The sequence below is a fragment of the Ascaphus truei genome, chromosome 4 (genome assembly GCF_040206685.1).
Source record: "Ascaphus truei isolate aAscTru1 chromosome 4, aAscTru1.hap1, whole genome shotgun sequence".
Classification (NCBI taxonomy): domain Eukaryota; kingdom Metazoa; phylum Chordata; class Amphibia; order Anura; family Ascaphidae; genus Ascaphus; species Ascaphus truei.
The window spans coordinates 309,872,099-309,885,674 of record NC_134486.1 but is presented as its reverse complement, the minus strand read 5'-3'; the positions used below and the strand labels follow the sequence as shown (position 1 = coordinate 309,885,674).

Here is a 13,576-nt window from a genome sequence, read left to right as displayed (position 1 = left end):
ATTGGAGAACAAGGGTAATTGAGTATAAATAAAACATTCTAAACTCCACCTCTCTATTGTGGTTCTAAGCTATTACTTTGAAGTCTGTGACTAGAGATGGGCAGAGCAGTCAGGGCTCGTTCTTTAGACTTCGCCAAAATCTGATCCGCACCGACGATGTATTGGGCAATAAAAAATATCCATTTCTGATGTATTTCATGGGGGCAGAGAACGGGGAAAATCCAAATTTACGAATCTCAAATTCTATATGTATATTATTATGATTGTTGTTGTTTATTTGTGATGCATCACCATACCGCTGTACAATATACAATATATTCCCTCAAACCTCCCAATTACACAGGGAGAGACCTCTGTGTTAGAAAGGAGCATACCTGAGAGAAATTCATAGTATATTTAAATGACTCACACCCCACAATTCCTAAAAGGATTTTCCATAAGAACTATATTGAGTTGACTTTTAAGACACTTTGTGAGGAATGGGCCACAGGATTAGAATGAGACATACTTAGATTGGATCCAATTCCGACTAGTTTGTGAAGAGCCACCAATGAGATATGCTACTAGCTGGATTAGATACAGGTGTGACCAGCAGAGCAAAAATAATTGTATCCTGTGACAGTAATAAAATAGGATTCACTTTCTCTCTCTGACGAAATCCGTCAGACGGATTTTCAATGATAGAAAAAACTAAAATTAAACAACTTTTTTAGGCTTAAAGCTAAAAGAAACAGCCAATCCGTGGTGGAATCTGAACCCAGCGGAAATTTGACCCATCTCTAGCCATGACCCTAAAACAATGCTGTCAATCTCCAATGCAAAAAGATAACCAAGCATTTTGTAGTATTGTGGAGTACTTTTTTGCTGTTCACTCAGCTTTTGGACACTCTTGAAATGTTCCTACAAGTGTAATTGTAAACATTGTTATGAAAAAATGTATGTCATTTTTTTCCACTTAAACAAATGTACAAATTTGGGGGACATTTTCTACATGACCTTCAAAACCTAATTGAGTTAACCTTACCTCTGACAAAGAAGAAACAGTAATGATGAAGTGGACTTTTTTCTTCTTTTTTCCCATTGTGTACTTGCTCTGACGGATCATTACTGGAACAGTTATGTTTACCGATATTGAGTTCAGTGTGGGAGTTAGAACCACTGCTGGTGGGCCAATATTTGCTAAACAGAAAGAATTCTCAGATCATGAGTTTTCACGCAATTTAAACAAGATTTCCGTTTGTTTTAAAATTGCAACTTCCAAATTTGACATTTCTGCTAAATTATTATAGTAGTTGGACATCATTAATCGCTATTAATAAAAGTTATTTAAGTAAGGTTCACAGAATTTTATTAAAATCAATAAACTTGGCTTATAAGAAAATATTTGCTAAGGTGAATAGATATTATTTTTTTGTTTAACAACCATTCAAGTTAATGGCCCTAAAACAATCTACATCCATTACATTATTGTGGAAATAGACATTCATAGAGTTTTGCAGCAAACCTGTAAAAATAATTGTTTTCAACTCTCTGAACTGCAAGTTCTTCAAATGAATTTGATCTTCTAGGAAACTTCAGATAGAGAAAGGACTGGTTTCCCCACCATCTTTCATTGAAAGAGTTAGGGGCGTATTTGATATGGTTGTTTTCTAATACATTAGTTGAGCTGAAACTTACTGTCAAGAAATGGATGAAAGCGTGGGGTATTTTTCCATTTGGATGAATCATTTGCTGTCACAGCTTTCACTCTAGCAAAGTTAAATTCAAATTTATTTTCAGGCCTTGACATTTCAGGGGTCAAATTGCACCACGTCTCCAGCATCCCCCAACAGTCTGTCTTATTTTCCCATTGGCTCTCCCCATATCTATAAAAAAAATATGTATTTAATTATTAATACCATTATAAATATATATATATATATATATATATATATATATATATATATATATATATATATATATAAAACATAATACTAAGCCTATCCCATAGCCTCTCTTGCATTCCCAGTAAAATCAACCCCACACTGATGAGACCCATCAAGGTCGAAACAGCTGTCTGTGGGTGGTTTTCTGGGTATGCACCTTAACCCTGGCTGTGCTCAAAGCTGTGACCAAGCAGCAAGCTTAAGCCTATAGGGAACCATGTTAAAAATGGTTATTGAGGCAAAAAGTGACACTGTGTGCTCATTTGCATGTCATTTCCCAGAATCCCTTGCTGCAGTGGAAGTGCTGTATGCTGGGTGATAATGGGGAAAGGCGGGGTTGCAGACCTGCCTAAGACATGCAGATGAGCATACAGTTATATTTGCATATATATATATATTTTTTTTTTTTTTTTAAGGGTAACAACAAATACACAAATTATTATTTTTTAAACATGTACAATACAAATCTGTAAAAGAATATGAAAGCAGAAACATTATCACTTTTATACTAAATGCTATGGCCATAAACGGTGGCTTAGACCGTCTCATTTCCAGGCGAGTGGAACAGGCTGCATTGCCTCTGTATTGCATTGTATAAGCAGTGGGAAACTTTGATTACTATTTTTAATGTACATTGGCTAATCAGCATCTAGCCTTTAGGTTAAAAATCCTATATTGATACTAAGAGAATTGTTTTATATAATGTCTCATTTGGGTTATAAGTATCAAAAGTGGCAAACTGGAAAATTGCTACAAAAAGGACACAAATTATATTATTTGACTTTACTTTGCATCAATATCCAAAGGTTACTTGCAACATTTTGTTCTGCTTTTGCCAGTGAGATATTTTCTGGAATATTTATAGGAGGAGTTAGTGAATGCGATAGAGCAATATTATCATGAGACGTATCAACATTTCCATGTGGTTGAATTTGGACTGTGGAACAGCCCATAACAATGACTGCGTATTACCTGGGGTGTTAGATTCTGTGCATGCAATGTCTTGTATATAATGTATACCCTGTTCATTTATGTAACTGTATTTGTAACCATGTATTATTTGTCTTAACTCTGTGCCCAGGACATACTTGAAAACGAGAGGCAACTCTCAATGTATTACTTCCTGGTAAAACATTTTTTATAAATAAATAAGATTCCTGCACAAAAGGTGTTAATGTTCTGTATGAAGCTAGGCCATAGCAAACAGCAGAAATCAAGAAAGCGTATAGAAAAGACAGAATGGTAGTAAAATCTCCAAGCAAGCAAAACTGATCTTTCAACTGTCCCTCCTTAGATGCTGAATACATGATTTAGGTACTAGGTGTAGACCTGAATACAAAAGGAAAGAAGGATCCCTCTTATACTGTACATGTTATCCCAAAGAAATGCAAAAGATAAAGAATGCATAGGAGTATGATCACAGAATATAAAGCCAGGGTTGGCAATTACACGTGCAGAATGAAGTGAGAATGAAGTAGAGATAATCTTTTTTCAAGTATATATACTGGTGCCTTTGGAGAGATTCTTTTTCTAGACCAATGGTTTTCAACCTTTTTTTGGTTAAGGAACCCTAGAATTATTTTGTGATATTCTGGGGAATCCCAACCCTCCCCCGTGTCTCTCTTCCCACCACCGTTTCTCTCTCTTCCCACCTTACATTCCATCCCTCTCTCTATCCCCACCTCTTACACTCCCTTCTCTTTCTGTCTCCCCTCCCCCTTACAGTCTTTCTCTTCCCCCTTTACATTCTATCCACTCGCTCTCATTCTCTTCCCCCCCTTACGCTCTCCACTCTTTCACTCTTCCCCCCTTACACTCTCTCCCCTTTTGCTGTCTCTCTCTTTCCCCCCTTACACTCTCCCCCCACTCTCTCTCTCCCCCCTTATAACCTCTTCCCTCTCTTCACCCCATTACATACTCTCTCCCCTCTCTCTCTTTCCCACCTTACACACTCTCCCCTCTCTCTTACCCCCTTACACACTCTCCCCTCTCTCACTCCCTTACACATCTCTCTCTCGCTTCCCCCTTTACACTCTTTACCCTCTATCTACATGTACACACACACAATTTGACGAGGCATCCCGTGCTGCACAAGTCTGCAGCTCCCTCCGGTCAGGCGGAAGATGAACCCAACTCCTGGCGCTAACCTGAGGGAGGTGATTGCACAGGACATTGCTGCTGCTGCTGCTGGGGGACCGGGGAGTCACTCCCAGGCCTGGGACAGTTGTTCCAGCTCTCTCCCCTCGTCAGCCACGGAGCCCTTGAGGGGTGCCCACAGAACCCCGGTCAAAAATCACTTGTCTAGACCATGGTGCTTATCCTCATCACACTGAGGCAACACTATACTATTTATCCTAATTGCTTGCTGATCATAGAATGAAATCTACTTTGAGAAACTCTATTGTGTCAGATTTCCTTTTCCATCACATGTATACCTAATGTAGTTTTCATTCTCTTTGGGTCAATTAAATAAACCAGTTTTAGGTGGTGTTAAAATCAGCTCACAAGAGATCTGTGCCAAATGTAAGCATGAAGTTTAACAAGTGCATACACATGCCTACAAAGCAAATAAATACAATGAAAAAGGTTGCTCTGCATTGTGGACAAAAATCCTCCATCTCCATACGTATCCTCCTCTGCATCAACATTTCAAATGCACTACTGGGCTACAGTACTTTTCCTTCGGAATGGGACATTTGGCCGTGACCATGTAGCCGCATACAAATTGCTGCCGGTGCTCTGCCTCCATGCAAGTCGCCGCAGGGCACCTCACCGCTAAAAATCTTGCGGCCGATCGGATCTCCCCGCCGGCCACCATCTTTGACCTCCCTGCCGGCCGCTTCCATCTTTAAAGGTTGTCAGCCGCAGGGCATCTCGTACGGCCGCCGCTCCGACGCCCATTTGTGCACGGGCAGCAGGACACATTTTTACTTTTCCCACGGGAAAGTGAGAAACGTGTCCTGGCTGCTGCTGGGCAAGCGGAGTGTTCTTCTGCACGCACACAAATGGCGTTGGAGAAGCGGCCGGGCAAGATGTCCTGTGGCTGTGAACCTTTAAAGATGGCGGTAGCTGGCGGGGATATCTGCGAGGACCTTAAAAGATGGCGGTGGCCAGTGGGGAGATCCTGCGGTGAGAATTCCCGGCGGTGACCTGTGTGATGGCGGAGCTCCGGCAGTGATTTGGACGCAGTACATAGTCGCTGCCAAACATCCTAGACTGATTTTTCTGTTTGGGAGCAGTTTTAGTTGTTACATGGAGCAAAATAAGACTTTAGGGACGAGTTATACAATGTACATACTGTAGGCTATACATGAAAGTCTCCCAGCTGAAAAACCAGAGCAAAACAGATGTATTAAAATAAAACACCTCATTCATCTTTCATTTAGATTATTTTTCATTGATAAATCTAATGCAATGTGATACATGACCCAAATAAATAATACAATTGATCAAGTTCTGCAGTTTCCTCTGGTTGCAGTTCCTGGGTAGGATTTGTGTTTCAATCCATCAGATTCTGCAGGAAATTGAATACTCTTGATTTGAGAAGATTTTACTCTGTTTTTAATGGTTAGAATAAGCTGGGGGAATGATGGCGCCAGAGAGGATGGGGGACCATTACTTTTTAATTTACAAACCAATAGTACCACTGATTTCAAAGTTATAATCGTACAGTTACAATTCATTTAATTTATTGTTTATAATGCTTAGTCTGTTTCTGTATTTAGAGCCTAAATATTGTTTAAACTTTTCTAATGTCAACGGTGCTTTGCTCCAATATTTAACAAGCTTCAATTTTTTTTAAATTATGCATAGTACCACCAGTTTAAGGCTCTGTAACCACCGAGAATACGAGTTCTTCAATGAGTTGCAAGGCATGTAGGGGAGATTAACAATTGACTTGAAAGTAAGTTCGTGCTGATTAAGCGCCAATATTCCTTATCGGAACTGCATGCATTTCCGCATGGAATGCAAACAGATTCTATATTTGCAACATGAATAAGCCATTTATACTTTATGATTTGAAAAAAAGAGACATCATTCTATGACTCAATAAAAACAAGGCAAAGGGGAGACAAGGCATAAAATTAGCAATTTTAAGGACAGAGATCACAATCATAACATCAAACAGTGAGGGATCTTCCTTTGTCTACTTGTTTTTTTATTCAAATTATTTTGCCTGAAGATACTAGCCTGCCAGCGCATACTGCTTAAAGTCATTGATATTATAAAGAGTGATGCACAGTTGGCTTTGCCAGTTCTGAAGTACAATGCCAACATTCCAAACAATTCCACATCTTGGAGGAACCCAGATGACATTTCTGTTGCATGCACAAATATATAGAATGCCAAATACATACACTGTGTACTGTACATAATAATAAATATCTTCTATGCCACATACTGCATCCCAGTGAAGTAGTGTCTGGAAGTTTGAAGAAGTGAAATGCACGTTATCAACCTCTGTAGTTAAATGCACTGTGGCTATATCTAAAAACAAAAACATAAGATCAGCAAAATTCAACAAAACATTGTGTTTAGTGATTATATTTTAAAAATAAATACCATACTCAATGACCATCTATTACACAGATGTGTTTATCTATATATATATATATGTATATATATATATATATATATATATATATATTTATATATAATTTACTAAAATGCTGTTATATATATATATATATATATATATATATATATATATATATATATATATATGTTATAATGTTATATTAAAATGATGTTATATATATATATTCTTCTATTGTTCTAACAAACTGATCTCTGTTATGATTATATTCTAGTTAGAATAAATGTACTCCTATTACAGTTAATAATGTCTTTGTTAATAAAAAAAAAACACATTCCAAACAAATAAAGGAAATTGAGACAAGCAGTAAATAAATTACTTACACCATGAGCTCCAGAGATAAACTATTAGAACCCCAAAAAGCATCTTGTTGCTACATGGAGCTCTCCAGTCTTTCCACTGAAGTAAATCCTGTTATGTGTTGCAGGTTAAAACACTACTTCTACCTTAGATTAAAGTGATGCATTGTGTGGTACTTCTTCATTTCATGGCAAAGGCAGTTAATGTTTAGTAAATAATAGGAAGTAAATTGCCATCCACTATTTGTTCTATTCAATATGTTTCTTGTCATAAAATAGCATTAAAAAGGAACTAAGTACTAAGCTTTGAAGTTCTCATTTCTGTCTCCAGCTTTCATACTGTATGTGCATAGCCTTTATTACCAATGTCTCTGTAATGAATCCTGTGAATCCTGCAAATGAAGAACTCAATGTTGCCAACAAACATATAGAACATCAACAGGCACCTATAGCACCTATAGAAAAATATACCTAAGAATAAATCACTTCTGGAAGTAAAAAAGATGAAATCTTCACGCATCTTCACAAACCTAGCAATGAAAAAGTATTACTAAAACTCTTGCTCACAGTTTTGAAGACATAAATATATTTCAATGTCCAGTCCCAAGTAACAATTTCAAGTTTCTAACATTAATATCCACACACTGTGCAGCCTCCACACAAACTCTGCAGTCCCCCATTGTACACACAAACACACACTCTGCAGCTCTACACACACAAACACACACACAACACACAAACTCTGCAGACTGACAGCCACAGAAACGCAAACTGCAGCTATAAACACAAACTCATCAGATAGGCACACAAAAATTCTACAGCTACAAACACACACAGGACCGCCAGCAGGGTGGGTCTGCCGGGGTTGGTGTCCCGGGCCCTGTTAGTCAGGGGGCCTGGCCGCCAGGGCCCGCTGCGTGGCCATGCCTGTTATATTAAAAAAAAAAGTTAAAAAAAATAAATGTAAAAAAATGGCGCTGATTCCCCGTGCGCATACGTAGAGCCGAGGACCCGGCTCACATGTACATGGCAAGCAGGGTGTCCGGCCTGCTGCCTGTGGGTCCGCTTCCACCCGCTCCCAACATGGGATGGAGGGGAAGTGCCGTTGCGAGCCCACACGCGCCAATTGAGCTTTCCCCACGCGCGCCAACCCGGCTTCCCCCACGCGCACCGCAGCCGTGGAATTAGCCCGCCAGTCTCGCCCCCGCCCCAGCCACCCACTTCCCATGCCCCACACCCCTATGCCTACCTCCCGCCCCGGGCAGCAGCCGCATGGATATCGGAGGCAGTGGGGAAAGCGTCTGTCGGGCAAGGAAGCAGGAAACAACACCCACCTGGTCAATGTCAGTCACTGACCCAGCCAGTCACTCACCCAGCCAGTCACTCACCCAGCCAGTCACTCACTCACCCAGTCACTCAACCCAGGCAGTCACCCACCCAACTCACCCACCCAGTCACTCAGTCACCAACCCAGTCACTCACCCACCCAGTCACTCTATCACTAACCCAGGCAGTCCCCCACCCAATTCACACACCCAGTCATCCAGTCACTAAGTCACTCAGTCACCCACCCACCCAGTCACTGACACCCACCCAGTCACTATGTCACTCAGTCACTAAGTCACTCAGTCAAGTCATCCAGTCACTCGGTCACCCACCCACTCAGTCACCCACCCACCCAATCAGTCACCCACCCACCCAGTCACTCAGTCAGCCACCCACCCACTCAGTCACCCACCCACCAGTCACTCACTCACCCAGTCAGCTATACACACACAAACTGCAGCTACACACATACACAATGTCTGCAGACAGACACACAAGAACCCTGCATCTATACACACACAAACACAAACTCTGCAGCTATACACACACAAACTCTGCAGCTATATACACACACAAACTCTGCAGGCACAAACACAAATTCTATACCCTCACTATGATTATACCAGATGCCGCTGAGCGGCAGCGCGATCCGTGATGTCACCCTCATGCTGCCGCCAAACGGCATCTTGATCAGGAGAGGAGGCAGTGAGAGGAGACAGGAGAGGAGACAAGGAGGCGTGGTGGAGGCGTGGCCGTGAGCTGTTCACCCTCATTGACTGAACCACTCACATGATGCGGCTGTCGCCTGCCAGAAACAATTTAGAAAATCTCTTCAGGAGTCTGCCGCCCTGCTGCTCAAAGCAAGCCGCACGTCGCTACAGGTATGTGTACATTAATTGTTTATTTTGTATCTTATTTTTGAGCCACGCAGAGAGCAGGGATTTCAATAATGGACAGAATTTAACAGCTTTAGCATATATATATATATACTGCATATGTAGCGCAGTTTCCCCCACCCTGTGGGAGATATGGTGGTTACTGAGTGTATGTGGTACTACTTTACCTGCGGCTCACAGAAGGACTGAACCTCCACTGCTGGGAGCCCGGGGTGTACCTGATCCATCTGGTGACAGCGCCTCCACCTATGAGGGATCCTAGCTATACTGGATAACCCCGTCACAGGACAATATACCCAGTAACACACACCAGAGTATGGTATAACAGTATTTACTAGGCACAAACTTAGAACAGACATATAATATGCAACAACACCTTGTAATACATATATTGATATACCCACACAGTATTCCCATCGTAATTGGGTGCAGGGGCACCAGTGTCCCAGTGTCCAGCTCATGATAAGCACTCCCATCCCAAGTGTGTGTAACATCTCCGCCCACAATAGAATGTTGGTGCACTTGAAGAAAGGGTATACCTGCCGGGTGCTTCAGCACCCGGTAGTGCCAACTAAAGACAGAGATTCATCCGGTTCCCTGCCAGCGATAGCATCCACCTCCACGTGGGGCGGTATCCATCTGGAGGGTCACACCGTAATAGTCTCTTGCTGTGTGGTGATCTGGATGTTCAGTCTATCAGGGGGAGTAGAAGTGAGTTCTCCTGCAGGGAGTGTCTCCACATCCCTGGAGCCTGCAAGAGATGGAGGTGCTGACACCAATGAGATAAAGAACCAGCATCTACTACAGAATCCTGTCCTGATGTCCCCACTACCACTGGTGGACACCTCAGTATCCTGTGAACCAGCAGGTTCCAGCACTGCACACCTGGTAGCAGGTCAAATCTCCCAGAGAGGGGTGGGGGAAACACCGCTACATTTGGAGGCGCTACTGAGATACTCAACAAGACGGGCTTTCAGCGAAGTAAAATGGAAAGAAAGTAGGTATGCTTCCAAAGTGAGTACTAATGAATGAAGGGAGGCCAGGTGTAGCTCTAGGGGACTCCTGCCTACCATAACAGGGTCCCAACTTCCCCACCAGGGAGCTGCAGCCTATCCTGACCTAAAGGGTGAACTGTGCTGAAGCAAATTGCTATTGCTCTTGTTCTAAGTCACCCTGAAGACTGATACGTGTAGGAAGCCTGGAGGGGGTGATTTGGTTGCCTGGGGCCCAGAAACCTTTGGAAGTGGACTGCAGTATCAGGGCAGACGGGGTGGCATTAATGTACTGCTGGGTAGTGTCTGAGGAGTCAAACCTCTGTTTGAGGAACTACCACTGTACTGCTAGCAGCTGATGCACAGGGAGCCACAGAGTACTCATGTTTGGACTGTTATCATGTGCAGCATACTGGAGGGAGTTTTGCCTAGCCTGGGAGAGAGACAGAGACAGAGAGAGACAGAGAGAGACAGAGAGAGACAGAGAGAGACAGAGAGAGACAGAGAGAGACAGAGAGAGAGACAGAGGAGAGAGACAGAGGAGAGAGACAGAGAGACAGAGACAGAGAGACAGACACAGAGACAGAGACAGAGAGAGGCAGAGAGACAGAGAGAGAGAGAGAGAGAGAGAGAGAGAGAGACTGAATGCCATGTGTGACAAACTAAGTATACCTTATGATTCAATAGCTTGTAGAACCACCTTTAGCAGCAATAACCAGAAGTAATTGTTTTCTGTATTTCTTTATCAGTCTCTCACATCGTTGTGGAGGAAATTTGGCCCACTCTTCTTTACAACGTTGCTTCAGATGTGGTTTGTGGGCATTTGTTTATGCACAGCTCTCTTAAGGTCCCGCCACAGCATTTCAATCGGATTGAGGTCTGGACTTTGACTGGGCCATTGCAACACCTTGATTCTTTTCTTTTTTAGCCATGCTGTTGTAGATTTGCTGGTGTACTTGGGATCATTGTCCTGTTGCATGACCCAATTTCAGCCAAGTTTTAGCTGTTGAACAGTTGGCCTCACATTTGACTCTAGAATAGTTTGGTATACAGAGGAGTTCATGGTCGACTCAATGACTGCAAGGTTACCAGGTCCTGTGGCTGCAAAACAAGCCCAAATCACCCCCCCCCCTCCACCACCGTGCTTGACAGTTGTTATGAGGTGTTTGTGCTGATATGCTGTGTTTGGTTTTCGCCAAACGTGGCGCTGTGCATTATGGCCAAACATCTCCACTTTGGTCTCGTCTGTCCACAGGACATTGTTCCAGGAGTCGTGTTGTTTGTTCAGATGCAACTTTGCAAACCTAAGCTGTGCTGCCATGTTCTTTTTAGAGAGAAGAGGCTTTCTTCTGGAAACCCTTCCAAACAAACCATACTTGTTCAGTCTTTTTCTTTTTTGTTTCATTTTTTTTTATTGTTTTGGAGAGACATAACAAATATATAGTCTTGGAATACATGTGATGTTTTAACAGTGTCACTTGTCCATACAACAAAGGGCATTAACAGTTCGTCATCATTACTGAAATAAAATATTTGCTATAACACGGTTTTTGAATAAGTGTGGTCTGTCTTCTTATTTCCGGTTGTGTTAGGGAAGCAGCCGCTTCCGTAGGCGTCTCTCATGAGCTTAACAAAGGAAAGAGAAGAACGTAGAAAAGAAGAAAAAGAAGGGGGGGAGGGGGTGGAAGGGGAGGGAGGGCGAGCCCATTTGTCTGGTCTTTCTGTATTTATTTCTATGGGGTCCCTAGTTTCCTGGCCATATTTCCCAAATTTTGTGAAATTTGTCAGTTTTCTGGCTCAACTGTGCTGTGAGGAGCTCCATCATCTTTATTTCCCTTAGTCTCCGTAGGACCGTCTGCCTAGAAGGCGCATTCACCTTTTTCCAGGCAGCCGCAATAACACAGCGGGCAGTCGTCATTACATGAGTTATCATCTTACTTTCTGCCGTTCCTAATTCATCTATTGGTTTGGCCAGCACCATGGTCAGCGGTTCCACCTCAACTCCACCCCTAGGTACTCTCTGATCAATGTTTGTATCATGACCCAGAATACCTGAATTTTTGGGCAACTCCACCAAATATGAACCATATCTCCATTTTGCCCGCATCCCCTCCAGCACAAATCCGGGGACCCGGGGAAGATGTGGGCCAGCCTGCTCGGGGTTAGGTACCAATGAAATAGAATTTTATAAATATTCTCTTTGCTAGTGGTACAGATTGACGTTTTTGCAGCTACCTCCCAAATGTCCTCCCTTTTTCTAATTGTACTGTCATGAACTTTAACATGCTAACTGAGGCCTGTAGAGTCTGAGTTGTAACTCTTGGTTTTTTTTTTAAATTTCTCTGAGCATTGCACGGTCTGACCTTGGGGTGAATTTGCTGGGACGTCCACTCCTGGGAAGATTGGCAACAGTCTTAAATGTTTTCCACTTTTTAATAATCTTTCTCACTGTAGAATGATGGACTTTAAATTGTTTGTAAATGGCCTTATAACCCTTCCCAGATTGATGGGCAGCAACAATTGCTTCTCGAAGATCACTTCTTATGTCTTTCCTCCTTGGCATTGTTCTAACACACACCTGAATGCTTCAAACCAGCAAACTGCAAAAACTTCAGCTTTTATAGAGGTGGTCACACTTGCTGATGATCAATTAATCAAGGGCATTTGATTAGCAGCACTTGTCTGCTACTTAGCATCTTAATTCCTATGGAAGCGGTAAGGGTGTACTTAGTTTTTCACACACAGCTTCTCCATTTTGGCTTTATTTGTGTTAAATAAATCATGACACTGTATAATATGTCATGTGTTGCTGTTGTATTGTATTGTATGTCTTTATTTATATAGCGCCATTAATGTACATAGCGCTTCACAGTAGTAATACATGTGGTAATCAATTAAATAACAGATAATATAAATAACAGATCATAGGAATAAGTGCTTTAGACATAAAAGTAACATTAAGGAAGAGGAGTCCCTGCCCCGAGGAGCTTACAGTCTAATTGGTAGGTAGGGAGAACGTACAGAGACAATAGGAGGGAGTTCTGGTAAGTGCGTCTGCAGGGGGCCAAGCTTATGTATCATGTGTTCAGAATATCCACAGTGCTATTCATATGCTTCTTTAAGCAAGTGTGTCTTAAGGTGGGTCTTAAAGGTGGATAGAGAGGGTGCTAGTCGGGTACTGAGGGGAAGGGCATTCCAGAGGTGTGGGGCAGTCAGTGAAAAAGGTTTAAGGCGGGAGAGGGCTTTAGATACAAAGGGAGTAGAAAGAAGACATCCTTGAGAAGAACGCAAGAGTCTGGATGGTGCATAACGAGAAATTAGGGCAGAGATGGAAGGAGGGGCAGAAGAGTGTAATGCTTTAAAAGTGAGGAGAAGAATGGAGTGTGAGATGCGGGATTTGATCGGAAGCCATGAGAGGGATTTCATGAAGGGAGATGCTGAGACAGATCTAGTCAAGAGTAGAGTGATTCTGGCAGCAGCGTTTAGGATAGATTGTAGGGGAGACAGGTGAGAGGCAGGAAGGCCGGACAGCAGGAGGTTA

At 42.3% G+C, this 13,576-nt stretch overlaps 1 protein-coding gene across 2 annotated transcripts in view; it reads right to left on the bottom strand.

The window, feature by feature from the left end:
* IL22RA2 (interleukin 22 receptor subunit alpha 2) overlaps nucleotides 1–7,121 on the bottom strand; it is a 25,609-nt gene extending 18,488 nt beyond the window's left edge. Inside the window, exons 1-4 of one of the 2 annotated variants that reach the window (XM_075594809.1) lie at nucleotides 6,846–7,121; nucleotides 6,284–6,413; nucleotides 1,678–1,865; nucleotides 1,025–1,179 (exon numbers count right to left, since the gene is read on the bottom strand). In XM_075594809.1, the coding sequence (XP_075450924.1) occupies nucleotides 1,025–1,179; nucleotides 1,678–1,865; nucleotides 6,284–6,413; nucleotides 6,846–6,888 (516 nt within the window). In that variant the 5' untranslated portion in view covers nucleotides 6,889–7,121. The remainder of the gene's footprint in view (nucleotides 1–1,024; nucleotides 1,180–1,677; nucleotides 1,866–6,283; nucleotides 6,414–6,845) is intronic. The other variant, XM_075594811.1, reaches the window with a different exon arrangement.
* Nucleotides 7,122–13,576: the final 6,455 nt, after the last annotated feature.